This window comes from Oncorhynchus masou, chromosome 24 (assembly GCF_036934945.1).
Source record: "Oncorhynchus masou masou isolate Uvic2021 chromosome 24, UVic_Omas_1.1, whole genome shotgun sequence".
Lineage (NCBI taxonomy): Eukaryota > Metazoa > Chordata > Actinopteri > Salmoniformes > Salmonidae > Oncorhynchus > Oncorhynchus masou.
Genome location: NC_088235.1, coordinates 11,973,256 through 11,988,255, shown reverse-complemented (window position 1 = coordinate 11,988,255; position 15,000 = coordinate 11,973,256). Strand labels below are relative to the sequence as shown.

At 48.6% G+C, this 15,000-nt stretch overlaps 1 protein-coding gene across 1 annotated transcript in view; it reads right to left on the bottom strand.

Annotated features, from left to right (window-relative positions):
• The window catches only part of entpd1 (ectonucleoside triphosphate diphosphohydrolase 1), a 39,223-nt gene that overhangs the window by 19,853 nt on the left and 4,370 nt on the right, over positions 1-15,000 (bottom strand). The window contains exon 3 of the mRNA XM_064933328.1: positions 1,050-1,209. Coding sequence (XP_064789400.1) covers positions 1,050-1,209 — 160 coding nt within the window. The remainder of the gene's footprint in view (positions 1-1,049; positions 1,210-15,000) is intronic.

The following is a 15,000-nucleotide window of genomic DNA, read 5'->3' as shown; positions in this document are numbered from 1 at the left end:
GTACACGGTTGTATGTGTTGTTGTTCTAGGCTACCTGGCTAAATTGCTTGCTCGCTAGCCTAACTTCCTTTCATGGCCAACGTTATCTAGTTAACATTAGCCTTCTACATCTAGCTACATATTGAACTTCCATCCTCTCAGGCCAGGGGGGCACAGCAATGTGTGAATTAATGGTTGGATCAGAGTCACAGTTATAATCATTGGCCAGTACAGAGAACTAAGTAAAACCACAAGTCCATATCCCTATCTCCATCCATGGCTAATTTAGGAAAGGGACAATTTTAGCTAGCTAGCTAGCTAGCCAGCCATCACAGGACAACAACACAACGAGATGCAACAATTCAAGTTGTTTCTGTCAATGACGTATGCTCTCAATGTGATTTGATGGTTGTGATGTCAAATCCAAGCTGTCTTCCCTTTCATTCAATACTATGGGCGGCAACAATGTCATACTCTTTATGACCAGACAGCATCAGATAGCTTGCCTACAGAGATAGAGGGGCAATTTCATTCGCTCTTAGGCTGTTCTCGGGTAAGATACAGGGCATTTTGTTAAGTATTCAGACCCTTTCCCCACAAGCAACATTCTGAGATGAACTTTGTTATTAGCCAGCTCCTAACACAGTTAACACAGATTAAATATGGAAAACTATTCCATTCCTTTTAATAAGTGGCAGTTTAGTTGTTTTTGTATGAACAATTACAGTGTAAAGCAACATGTTTTATATGTAGGTACCAGTATTTTGTCTCCTCCATACCCCAAATTCTGTTCTTGACACATCTTTAAGGAGTTCTGTTGACACACCTCCTTGACAGTATTTATTATTTACATGGGCTGTTTTAATATTAGTCTAGAATGAAGATGAAAAAATCGCTTTCATTTTAAAACTAATTTTGTTTTGTCATTTTGGATAATGGGATAATGTGGAGTACTGCTACATCTTCCATCCCTGGAATGAGGTACGTTTTCCAGCCATATCCTGCATTCGTTACCGGGGTGCAAACATTATGGATGAGCAGTGTTTAAACACGAACGAGAATGTTCTCACCTGTTTCAGACGGTCACTCAGGTAGTTAACAGTGACCCAGCCGAAGGCTCCCTCCTCCTGGCCTGTGATGATGCGAGCGCCCTGATAGGAGAACGGAGAGGACCGCAACACCTCCTCTACCGACCAAAGCACCTGATCAGCCAAACTCTGGTTCTCCATCCTACACACACACACACACACACACACACACACACACACACACACACACACACACACACACACACACACACACACACACACACACACACACACACACACACACACACACACACACACACACACACACACACACACACCTTTTGGTTAGTCCAGTGTTTTCATTTTTACTTCCTGATTAGTGTACAGTGTTTTCATAATGACTTCCTGATCAGTGTCCATGTTTTTAATTTTAACTTCCTGGTTAGTGTCTCATGTTTTCATAATAAGTTATTGGTTAGTGCCTAGTGTTTTTATAATAACTGCATGGTTAGCTTATTAACTTTCTAGTTAGTGTCCAGTAACTTTCTAGTTGGTGTTCAGTGTTTTCCTAATCATTTCCTGGTTAGTGTCTATTCTTTTCATAATAACTTCCTAGATATTAGTCAGTGTTTTCATATTCATTTCCTGGTTAGTGTCCAGTGTTTTCATAAAAACCTCCTAGTTATTATCCAGTGTTTTTATATTAACTTCCTGGTTATTGTCCAGTAACTTCCTTGTTGTTGCCCAGTGTTTTCATGTTAACTTTCTGGTTAGTATCTAGTGTTTTTGGAAAAACTTCCTAGTTATTGTCAAATGAACTTCCTCATTAGCGTCCAGCGTTTTCAGAAATTCCTGGTTAGTGTCTAATGCTGCCAATGACTGAAACAAACTGCAAAAAAATCACTGGAGACTCATATCTCCCTCACTGGATTTTTTCTTTGGGCTGCAATCCTGTTAACGGGATCGATATGACAACAGCCAGTGAAAATGCAGGGCGCCAAATTCAAAACAACAGAAATCTCCTAATTAAAATTCCTCAAACATACATGTATCTTATACCATTTTAAAGGTAATCTTGTTGTTAATCTCACCACAGTGTCCAATTTCAAATAGGCTTTACAGCAAAAGCACCACAAACGATTATGTTAGGTCACCACCAACTCACAGAAAAACACAGCCTTTTTTTTCCAGCCAAAGAGAGGAGTCACAAAAAGCACAAATAGAGATAAAATGAATCACTAACCTTTGATGATCTTCATCAGATGACACTCATATGACTTCATGTTACACAATACATGTATGTTTTGTTTGATAAAGTTCATATTTATATAAAAAAATCTCTGTATACATTGGCGCGTTACATTCATTAGTTCCAAAAACATTCGGTGATAATGCAGATAGCCACATCATTTTACAGAAATACTCATTATAAATGTCGATTAGACTTGGAAATATAGTTATACCTCTCCTTAATGCAACCGCTGTGTCAGATTTTAAAAAACTTTACGGAAAAAGAAAACCATGCAATAATCTGAGACGACGCTCAGAAAATAAATAAAATTATCCGCCATGTTGGAGTCAACAGAAATCAGAAATCACATTATAAATATTCCCTTACCTATGACGATCTTCATCAGAATGCACTCCCAGGAATCCTAGTTCCATAATAAATGCTTGTTTGATAATGTCCATTATATATGTCGAAGAAGCTACTTTTGTTAGCACTTTTAGTATACAAATACAAACGCTCGTGCAGGTCCATCCCAACATCGGAGGAAAACTTCAAAAAGTTATATTACAGGTCGAAGAAACTTGTCAAACTAAGTATAGAATCGATCTTTAGGATGTTGTTATCATAATTCTTCAATAAAGTTCCAACCGGAGAATTCCTATATCTGTAGAGAAGCCATGGAACGCAGGTCGCTATCATGCGAAATGTGCATGACCAGTACCTGGTTCTCTGCCAGATCACTGACTCAAAGAGCTCCCATCCAACTCCCATCCAACTCCACATCTAAAGATGGTTGACATCTAGTGGAAGCCCTAGGAAGTGCAACTTTATCCATATCCCACTGTGTATTCAATAGGGGCTGGGTTGAAAGTGACCAGCTGGCTGCTACCTAATAACACTGATAGGCTGCAGAGCGGTCTGTTTAGCTTGCTGCTACCCAATAACACAGATAGGCTGCAGAGCCATATGTTTAGCTTGCTGCTACCCAATAACACAGATAGGCTGCAGAGCCGTCTGTTTAGCTGGCTGCAGAGCCGTCTGTTTAGCTTGCTGCTACCCAATAACACAGATAGGCTGCAGAGCCGTCTGTTTAAGTTGCTGCAGAGCCATCTGTTTAGTTTGCTGCTACCCAATAACACAGATAGGCTGCAGAGCCATATGTTTAGCTTGCTGCTACCCAATAACACTGATATGCTGCAGCGCCGTCTGTTTAAGTTGCTGCAGAGCCATCTGTTTAGTTTGCTGCTACCCAATAACACTGATAAGCTGCAGAGCCATCTGTTTAGCTGGCTGCAGAGCCGTCTGTTTATCTGGTTGCTACCCAATAACACTGATATGCTGCAGAGCCATCTGTTTAGCTGGCTGCAGAGCCGTCTGTTTAGCTGGTTGCTACCCAATAACACTGATAAGCTGCAGAGCCATCTGTTTAGCTGGCTGCAGAGCCGTCTGTTTATCTGGTTGCTACCCAATAACACTGATAGGCTGCAGAGCCATCTGTTTAGCTGGCTGCAGAGCCATCTGTTTATCTGGTTGCTACCCAATAACACTGACAGGCTGAGGAGCCATCTGTTTAGCTGACTGCAGAGCCGTCTGTTTATCTGGTTGCTACCCAATAACACTGACAGGCTGCAGAGCCATCTGTTTAGCTGACTGCAGAGCCGTCTGTTTATCTGGTTGCTACCCAATAACACTGATAAGCTGCAGAGCCATCTGTTTAGCTGGCTGCAGAGCCGTCTGTTTAGCTGGCTGCAGAGCCATCTGTTTAGCTGACTGCAGAGCCATCTGTTTAGCTGGTTGCTACCCAATAACACTGATAGGCTGCAGAGCCGTCTGTTTAGCTGGTTGCAGAGCCATCTGTTTAGCTGGTTGCTACCCAATAACACTGATAGGCTGCAGAGCCGTCTGTTTAGCTGGCTGCAGAGCCATCTGTTTAGCTGACTGCAGAGCCATCTGTTTAGCTGGTTGCTACCCAATAACACTGATAGGCTGCAGAGCCATCTGTTTAGCTTGCTGCCACCCAATAACACTGATATGCTGCAGAGCCGTCTGTTTAGCTGGTTGCTACCCAATAACACTGATAGGCTGCAGAGCCGTCTGTTTAAGTTGCTGCAGAGCCATCTGTTTAATTTGCTGCTACCCAATAACACTGATAGGCTGCAGTGCCGTCTGTTTAGCTTGCTGCTACCCAATAACACTGATATGCTGCAGAGCCGCCTGTTTAAGTTGCTGCAGAGCCATCTGTTTAGTTTGCTGCTACCCAATAACACTGACAGGCTGCAGAGCCGTCTGTTTAGCTGGCTGCAGAGCCGTCTGTTTAGCTGGTTGCTACCCAATAACACTGACAGGCTGCAGAGCCGTCTGTTTAGCTGGCTGCAGAGCCGTCTGTTTAGCTGGCTGCAGAGCCGTCTGTTTAGCTGGTTGCTACCCAATAACACTGACAGGCTGCAGAGCCGTCTGTTTAGCTTGCTGCAGAGCCATCTGTTTAGCTTGCTGCTACCCAATAACACAGATAGGCTGCAGAGCCGTCTGTTTAGCTGGCTGCAGAGCCGTCTGTTTAGCTGGCTGCAGAGCCGTCTGTTTAGCTGGCTGCAGAGCCGTCTGTTTAGCTTGCTGCCACCCAATAACACTGATAGCTGGCTGCAGAGCCTTCTGTTTAGCTGGCTGCAGAGCCGTCTGTTTAGCTGGTTGCTACCCAATAACACTGATAGGCTGCAGAGCCGTCTGTTTAGCTGGCTGCAGAGCCATCTGTTTAGCTGTTTAGCTGGTTGCTACCCAATAACACTGACAGGCTGCAGAGCCATCTGTTTAGCTGGCTGCAATAACACTGATAGGCTGCAGAGCCAGAGCCATCTGTTTAGCTGGCTGCAGAGCCATCTGTTTAGCTGGTTGCTACCCAATAACACTGAATGCAGACACTGTTTAGGCTGCAGAGCCATGCTGCAGAGCCGTCTGTTTAGCTGGTTGCTACCCAATAACACTGATAGGCTGCAGAGCCATCTGTTTAGCTGGCTGCAGAGCCATCTGTTTAGCTGGCTGCAATAACACTGATAGCTGCAGAGCCGTCTGTTTAGCTGCTGCAGAGCCATCTGTTTAGCTGGCTGCTACCCAATAACACTGATAGGCTGCAGAGCCGTCTGTTTAGCTGGTTGCAGAGCCATCTGTTTAGCTGGTTGCTACCCAATAACACTGACAGGCTGCAGAGCCGTCTGTTTAGCTGGCTGCAGAGCCGTCTGTTTAGCTGGCTGCAGAGCCATCTGTTTAGCTGGCTGCAGAGCCATCTGTTTAGCTGGAGCTAGAGCCGTCTGTTTAGCTGGTTGCTACCCAATAACACTGATAGCTCTGTTTAGCTGCAGAGCCATCTGTTTAGCTTGCTGCCACCCAATAACACTGTTTATGGCTGCAGAGCCGTCTGTTTAGCTGGTTGCTACCCAATAACACTGATAGGCTGCAGAGCCGTCTGTTTAGAGCCGTGCTTGCTGCAGAGCCATCTGTTTAGCTTTGCTGCTACCCAATAACACTGATAGGCTGCAGAGCCGTCTGTTTAGCTGGCTGATATGCAGAGCCGTCTGTTTAGCTGGCTGCAGAGCCATCTGTTTAGCTGGTTGCCACCCAATAACTAACACTGTTTAGCTGGCTGCAGAGCCGTCTGTTTAGCTGGCTGCAGAGCCGTCTGTTTAGCTGGCTACCCAATAACACTGACAGGCTGCAGAGCCTTCTGTTTAGCTGGCTGCAGAGCCGTCTGTTTAGCTGGTTGCAGAATAACCTGACTGTTTAGCTGGCTGCAGAGCCGTCTGTTTAGCTGGCTGCTACCCAATAACACTGATAGCTGCAGAGCCGTCTGTTTAGCTGGCTGCAGAGCCAACACTGTTTAGCTCTGGCTGCAGATAGGCTGCAGAGCCGTCTGTTTAGCTGGTGCTGCTACCCAATAACACTGACAGAGAGCCATCTGTTTAGCTGGCTGCAGAGCCGTCTGTTTAGCTGGCTGCAGAGAGCCGTCTGTTTAGCTGGCTGCAGAGCCATCTGTTTAGCTGGCTGCAGAGCCATCTGTTTAGCTGGTTGCTACCCAATAACACTGATGCAGAGCCGTAGCTGTTTAGCTGAGAGCCATCTGTTTAGCTGGCTGCAGAGCCAGAGCTGTTTAGCTGGCTGCTACCCAATAACACTGATAGCTGCAGAGCCGTCTGTTTAGCTGGATAGGCTGCAGAGCCGTCTGTTTAGCTGGCTGCAGAGCCATCTGTTTAGCTGGTTGCTACCCAATAACACTGATAGGCTGCAGAGCCATCTGTTTAGCTGGCTGCTACCCAATGATATGCTGCAGAGCCACTGTTTATGCTGCAGAGCCATCTGTTTAGCTGGTTGCTACCCAATAACACTGATAGGCTGCAGAGCCGTCTGTTTAGCTGGTGCAGAGCCATCTGTTTAATTGGTTGCTACCCAATAACACTGATAGGCTGCAGAGCCGTCTGTTTAGCTGGCTGCAGAGCCATCTGTTAGCTGGCTGCAGAGCCATCTGTTTAGCTGGTTTACCCAATAACACTGATGAGCTGCAGAGCCATCTGTTTAGCTTGTTGCTACCCAATAACACTGATAGGCTGCAGAGCCGTCTGTTTAGCTGGCTGCTGGCTGCAGAGAGCCTGATAGGCTGCAGAGCCGTCTGTTTAAGTTGCTGCAGAGCCATCTGTTTAGCTGGCTGCAGACCCAATAACACTGTTTAGCTGGCTGCAGAGCCGTCTGTTTAGCTTGCTGCTACCCAATAACACTGATATGCTGCAGAGCCGTCTGTTTAAGTTGCTGCAGAGCCATCTGTTTAGCTTGCTGCTACCCAATAACACTGACAGGCTGCAGAGCCGTCTGTTTAGCTGGCTGCAGAGCCGTCTGTTTAGCTGGTGCAGAGCCTACCCAATAACACTGACAGGCTGCAGAGCCGTCTGTTTAGCTGGCTGCAGAGCCGTCTGTTTAGCTGGCTGCAGAGCCTTCTGTTTAGCTGGCTGCAGAGCCGTCTGTTTAGCTGGTTGCTACCCAATAACACTGATAGGCTGCAGAGCCGTCTGTTTAGCTGGCTGCAGAGCACGATCTGTTTTAGCTGGCTGCAGAGCCGTCTGTTTAGCTTTGCTGTTTAGCTGGTTGCCAATAACACTGAGAGCCATCTGTTTAGGCTGCAGAGCCGTCTGTTTATCTGGTTGCTGGACAGGCTGCAGAGCCGTCTGTTTAGCTGGCTGCCAGCCAATAACACTGATAAGCTGCAGAGCCATCTGTTTAGCTGGCTGCAGAGCCGTCTGTTTATCTGGTTGCTACCCAATAACACTGATAGGCTGCAGAGCCATCTGTTTAGCTGGCTGCAGAGCCATCTGTTTAGCTGGCTGCTACCCAATAACACTGACAGGCTGCAGAGCCATCTGTTTATCTGGTTGCATAACACTGACAGAGCTTAGCTGTTTAGCTGACTGCAGAGCCGTCTGTTTATCTGGTTGCTACCCAATAACACTGACAGGCTGCAGAGCCATCTGTTTAGCTGACTGCAGAGCCGTCTGTTTATCTGGTTGCTACCCAATAACACTGATAAGCTGCAGAGCCATCTGTTTAGCTGGCTGCAGAGCCGTCTGTTTAGCTGGCTGCAGAGCCATCTGTTTAGCTGACTGCAGAGCCATCTGTTTAGCTGGTTGCTACCCAATAACACTGATAGGCTGCAGAGCCGTCTGTTTAGCTGGTTGCAGAGCCATCTGTTTAGCTGGTTGCTACCCAATAACACTGATAGGCTGCAGAGCCGTCTGTTTAGCTGGCTGCAGAGCCATCTGTTTAGCTGACTGCAGAGCCATCTGTTTAGCTGGTTGCTACCCAATAACACTGATAGGCTGCAGAGCCATCTGTTTAGCTTGCTGCCACCCAATAACACTGATATGCTGCAGAGCCGTCTGTTTAGCTGGTTGCTACCCAATAACACTGATAGGCTGCAGAGCCGTCTGTTTAAGTTGCTGCAGAGCCATCTGTTTAATTTGCTGCTACCCAATAACACTGATAGGCTGCAGTGCCGTCTGTTTAGCTTGCTGCTACCCAATAACACTGATATGCTGCAGAGCCGCCTGTTTAAGTTGCTGCAGAGCCATCTGTTTAGTTTTCTGCTACCCAATAACACTGACAGGCTGCAGAGCCGTCTGTTTAGCTGGCTGCAGAGCCGTCTGTTTAGCTGGTTGCTACCCAATAACACTGACAGGCTGCAGAGCCGTCTGTTTAGCTGGCTGCAGAGCCGTCTGTTTAGCTGGCTGCAGAGCCGTCTGTTTAGCTGGCTGCAGAGCCGTCTGTTTAGCTGGTTGCTACCCAATAACACTGACAGGCTGCAGAGCCGTCTGTTTAGCTTGCTGCAGAGCCATCTGTTTAGCTTGCAGAGCCGTGCTACCACAATAAGCCGTCTGTTTAGCAGATAGGCTGCAGAGCCGTCTGTTTAGCTGGCTGCAGAGCCGTCTGTTTAGCTGGCTGCAGAGCCGTCTGTTTAGCTGGCTGCAGAGCCTTCTGTTTAGCTGGCTGCAGAGCCGTCTGTTTAGCTGGCTGCAGAGCCGTCTGTTTAGCTGGCTGCAGAGCCTTCTGTTTAGCTGGCTGCAGAGCCGTCTGTTTAGCTGGTTGCAGAGCCTTCTGTTTAGCTGGCTGCAGAGCCGTCTGTTTAGCTTGCTGCCACCCAATAACACTGATAAGCTGCAGAGCCGTCTGTTTAGCTGGCTGCAGAGCCGTCTGTTTAGCTGGCTGCAGAGCCATCTGTTTAGCTGGTTGCTACCCAATAACACTGACAGGCTGCAGAGCCATCTGTTTAGCTGGCTGCAGAGCCGTCTGTTTAGCTGGCTGCAGAGCCATCTGTTTAGCTGACTGCAGAGCCATCTGTTTAGCTGGTTGCTACCCAATAACACTGATAGGCTGCAGAGCCGTCTGTTTAGCTGGCTGCAGAGCCATCTGTTTAGCTGACTGCAGAGCCATCTGTTTAGCTGCAGAGCCATCTGTTTACTGCAGAGCCAATAACACTGATAGGCTGCAGAGCCATCTGTTTAGCTTGCTGCCACCCAATAACACTGATATGCTGCAGAGCCGTCTGTTTAGCTGGTTGCTACCCAATAACACTGATAGGCTGCAGAGCCGTCTGTTTAAGTTGCTGCAGAGCCATCTGTTTAATTTGCTGCTACCCAATAACACTGATAGGCTGCAGAGCCGTCTGTTTAGCTGCTGCAGAGCCGTCTGTTTAGCTTGCTGCTACCCAATAACACTGATATGCTGCAGAGCCGCCTGTTTAAGCAGAGAGCCATCTGTTTAGCTTGCTGCTACCCAATAACACTGACAGGCTGCAGAGCCGTCTGTTTAGCTGGCTGCAGAGCCGTCTGTTTAGCTGGCTGCAGAACACTGACAGGCTGCAGAGCGTCTGTTTAGCTGGCTGCAGAGCCGTCTGTTTAGCTGCTGGCTGCAGAGCCGTCTGTTTAGCTGGTTGCAGAGCCGTCTGTTTATAACACTGACAGGCTGCAGAGCCGTCTGTTTAGCTTGCTGCAGAGCCATCTGTTTAGCTTGCTGCTACCCAATAACACAGATAGGCTGCAGAGCCGTCTGTTTAGCTGGCTGCAGAGCCGTCTGTTTAGCTGGCTGCAGAGCCTTCTGTTTAGCTGGCTGCAGAGCCGTCTGTTTAGCTGGCTGCTACCCAATAACACTGTTTAGCTGGTTGCAGAGCCGTCTGTTTAGCTGGCTGCAGAGCCGTGGCTGCAGAGCCATCTGTTTAGCTGGTTGCTACCCAATAACACTGATAGGCTGCAGAGCCGTCTGTTAGCTGGCTGCAGAGCCATCTGTTTAGCTGGCTGCAGAGCCGTCTGTTTAGCTGGTTGCTAGAGCCATAACACTGACAGGCTGCAGAGCCGTCTGTTTAGCTGGTTGCTACCCAATAACACTGATAGGCTGCAGAGCCATCTGTTTAGCTGTTTTAGCTGGCTGCAGAGCCATCTGTTTAGCTGACTGCAGAGCCATCTGTTTAGCTGGTTGCTACCCAATAACACTGATAGGCTGCAGAGCCATCTGTTTAGCTTGCTGCTGTTTAGCTGGTTGCTACCCAATAACACTGATATGCTGCAGAGCCGTCTGTTTAGCTGGTTGCTAGCTGGCTGCAGAGCCGTCTGTTTAACACTGATAGGCTGCAGAGCCGTCTGTTTAAGTTGCTGCAGAGCCATCTGTTTAATTTGCTGCTGCCCAATAACACTGATAGGCTGCAGAGCCGTCTGTTTAGCTTTGCTGCTACCCAATAACACTGATATGCTGCAGAGCCGTCTGTTTAGCTTGCTGCTACCCAATAACACTGATATGCTGCAGAGCCATCTGTTTAGAGCCGTCTGTTTAGCTGGCTGCAGTTGCTGCAGAGCCATCTGTTTAGTTTGCTGCTACCCAATAACACTGACAGGCTGCAGAGCCGTCTGTTTAGCTGGCTGCAGAGCCAGTCTGTTTAGCTGGTTGCTACCCAATAACACTGACAGGCTGCAGAGCCGTCTGTTTAGCTGGCTGCAGAGCCGTCTGTTTAGCTGGCTGCAGAGCCGTCTGTTTAGCTGGCTGATAGGCTGCAGAGCCGTCTGTTTAGCTGGCTGCAGAGCTGCAGAGCCGTCTGTTTAGCTGGCTGCAGAGCCGTCTGTTTAGCTGGCTGCAGAGCCGTCTGTTTAGCCTGCAGAGCCAGTCTGTTTAGCTGGCTGCAGAGCCAATCTGTTTAGCTGACAGGCTGCAGAGCCGTCTGTTTAGCTGGCTGCAGAGCCGTCTGTTTAGCTGGCTGCAGATAGGCTGCAGAGCCGTCTGTTTAGCTGGCTGCAGAGCCGTCTGTTTAGCTGGCTGCAGAGCCGTCTGTTTAGCTGGCTGCAGAGCCTGTTTAGCTGGTTGCAGAGCCAATAACACTTTAGCTGGCTGCAGAGCCGTCTGTTTAGCTGGTTGCAGATAGCCTGCAGAGCCGTCTGTTTAGCTGGCTGCAGAGCCGCAGAGCCATCTGTTTAGCTGGTTGCTACCCAATAACACTGATAGGCTGCAGAGCCGTCTGTTTAGCTGGCTGCTAGCCCTGCAGAGCCATTGTTTAAGAGCCGTCTGTTTAGCCATGCTGCAGAGCCATCTGTTTAGCTTGCTGCTACCCAATAACACTGATAGGCTGCAGAGCCGTCTGTTTAGATATGCTGCAGAGCCATCTGTTTAGAGCCATCTGTTTAGTTGCTGCTAACACTGAAGGCTGCAGAGCACTGATATGCTGCAGAGCCGTCTGTTTAGCTGGTTGCTACCCAATAACACTGATAGGCTGCAGAGCCGTCTGTTTAGCTGGTTGCTACCCAATAACACTGATATGCTGCAGAGCCGTCTGTTTAGCTGACTACCCAATAACACTGATAGGCTGCAGAGCCGTCTGTCTGTTTAGCTGGCTGCAGAGCCAATAACACTGATATAGCTGCAGAGCCGTCTGTTTATCTGTTTAGTTGCTACCCAATAACACTGACCCAATAACACTGATAGGCTGCAGAGCCGTCTGTTTAGCTGGCTGCAGAGCCAATCTGTTTAGCTGGCTGCAGAGCCGTCTGTTTAGCTGGTTGCTAGAGCCGTCTGTTTAGCTGAGCCGTCTGTTTAGCTGGCTGCCACCCAATAACACTGATATGGCTGCAGAGCCGTCTGTTTAGCTGGCTGCAGAGCCGTCTGTTTAGCTGGCTGCAGAGCCGTCTGTTTAGCTGACTGCAGAGCCGTCTGTTTAGCTGGCTGCAGAGCCGTAACACTTAGGACTGCAGAGCCGTCTGTTTAGCTGGCTGCAGAGCCGTCTGTTTAGCTGGTTGCTGGCTGCAGAGCCGTCTGTTTAGCTGGCTGCAGAGCCGTCTGTTTAGCTGGCTGCAGAGCCGTCTGTTTAGCTGGCTGCAGAGCCTTCTGTTTAGCTGGCTGCAGAGCCGTCTGTTTAGCTGGTTGCAGAGCCTTCTGTTTAGCTGGCTGCAGAGCCGTCTGTTTAGCTGGTTGCTACCCAATAACACTGATAGGCTGCAGAGCCGTCTGTTTAGCTGGCTGCAGAGCCGTCTGTTTAGCTGGCTGCAGAGCCATCTGTTTAATTTGCTGCTACCCAATAACACTGACAGGCTGCAGAGCCGTCTGTTTAGCTTGCTGCCACCCAATAACACTGATAAGCTGCAGAGCCATCTGTTTAGCTGGCTGCAGAGCCGTCTGTTTAGCTGGCTGCAGAGCCGTCTGTTTAGCTGACTGCAGAGCCATCTGTTTAGCTGGTTGCTACCCAATAACACTGATAGGCTGCAGAGCCGTCTGTTTAGCTGGCTGCAGAGCCATCTGTTTAGCTTGCTGCAGAGCCATCTGTTTAGCTTGCTGCTACCCAATAACACAGATAGGCTGCAGAGCCGTCTGTTTAGCTGGTTGCAGAGCCGTCTGTTTAGCTGGCTGCAGAGCCGTCTGTTTAGCTTGCTGCTACCCAATAACATTGATATGCTGCAGAGCCATCTGTTTAAGTTGCTGCAGAGCCATCTGTTTAATTTGCTGCTACCCAATAACACTGATAGGCTGCAGAGCCGTCTGTTTAGCTTGCTGCCACCCAATAACACTGATATGCTGCAGAGCCGCCTGTTTATATGCTGGTTGCTTAGCTGACTGCAGATAACACTGATATGCTGCAGAGCCATCTGTTTAATTTGCTGCTACCCAATAACACTGATAGGCTGCAGAGCCGTCTGTTTAGCTTGCTGCTACCCAATAACACTGATATGCTGCAGAGCCGCCTGTTTAGAGTTGCTGCTGCAGAGCCGTCTGTTTAGCTGGCTGCAGAGCCATCTGTTTAGCTGGTTGCTACCCAATAACACTGACAGGCTGCAGAGCCGCCGTCTGTTTAGCTTGCTGCCACCCAATAACACTGATAAGCTGCAGAGCCGTCTGTTTAGCTGGCTGCAGAGCCTTCTGTTTAGCTGGCTGCAGAGCCATCTGAGCCATCTGTTTAGCTGGCTGCAGAGCCGTCTGTTTAGCTGGCTGCAGAGCCGTCTGTTTAGCTGGCTGCTACCCAATAACACTGATAGGCTGCAGAGCCGTCTGTTTAGCTGGCTGCAGAGCCGATCTGTTTAGCTGGCTGCAGAGCCGTCTGTTTAGCTGGCTGCTACTGCCTGAATAACACTGATAGGCTGCAGAGCCGTCTGTTTAGCTGGCTTGCAGAGCCGAGCCGTCTGTTTAGCTGGTTGCTACCCAATAACACTGATATGCTGCAGAGCCGTCTGTTTAGCTTGCTGCTACCCAATAACATTGATATGCTGCAGAGCCATCTGTTTAAGTTGCTGCAGAGCCATCTGTTTAATTTGCTGCTACCCAATAACACTGATAGGCTGCAGAGCCGTCTGTTTAGCTTGCTGCTACCCAATAACACTGATAGGCTGCAGAGCCGTCTGTTTAAGTTGCTGCAGAGCCATCTGTTTAATTTGCTGCTACCCAATAACACTGATATGCTGCAGAGCCGTCTGTTTATCTGGTTGCTACCCAATAACACTGATAGGCTGCAGAGCCGTCTGTTTAGCTGGTTGCTACCCAATAACACTGATATGCTGCAGAGCCATCTGTTTAGCTGACTGCAGAGCCGTCTGTTTAGCTGGTTGCTACCCAATAACACTGATATGCTGCAGAGCCGTCTGTTTATCTGGTTGCTACCCAATAACACTGACAGGCTGCAGAGCCGTCTGTTTAGCTGGCTGCAGAGCCGTCTGTTTAGCTGACTGCAGAGCCGTCTGTTTAGCTGGCTGCAGAGCCGTCTGTTTAGCTGGCTGCAGAGCCGTCTGTTTAGCTGACTGCAGAGCCGTCTGTTTAGCTGGCTGCAGAGCCGTCTGTTTAGCTGACTGCAGAGCCGTCTGTTTAGCTGGCTGCAGAGCCGTCTGTTTAGCTGACTGCAGAGCCGTCTGTTTAGCTGGCTGTTCAGCATGAGCAGTTAGCGCCAAACGACTTGGGAAACCCAGCTTCAGCTTTATTCATTGGGAAACTAAAGAAAGCCTCACAAGCTGTTTTATACTGAACAAAAATATAAACGTAACATGCAACGATTTCTAACATTTTACTGAGTTACAGTTCATATAAGGACATCAGTCACTTTAAGTCTATGGGTTTTCACAACTGGGAATAAAGATATGCATCAGTTGGTCACAGATGCCTTAAAAATGGTAGGGACATGGATTAGAAAACCAGTCAGTATCTGGTGTGACCACGATTTGCCTCATGCAGCGGGACACATCTCCTTCACATAGAGTTGATCAGGCTGTTGTTTGTGGCCTGTGGAATGTTGTCCCACCCCTCTTCAATGGCAGTGCGAAGTTGCTGGATATTGGTGGGAACTGGAACACGTTGTCCTACACGTCGATTCAGAGCATCACGAACATGCTCTATGGGTGACATGTCTGGTGAGTATGCAGGCCATGGATGAACTGGGACATTTTCAGCTGCTTCCACTGATAGGCTGCAGAGCAGGAACTGTGTACAGATCCTTGCGACATGGGGCCGTGCATTGTCATGCTGAAAAATGAGGTGATGGCGGTGGATGAATGGCACGACAATGGGCCTCAGGATCTCGTCATGGTATCTCTCTGCATTCAAATTGCCATTGATAAAACGCAATTGTGTTCACTGTCCGTAGCTTATGCCTTCCCACACCATAACCCCACTGCCACCATTGGGCACTTCATTCACAACGTTGGGCACTTCATTCACAACGCACTTCATTCAGCAAACCGCTTTAGCGCCCAAACAACGCCATACACGTGGTCTGCG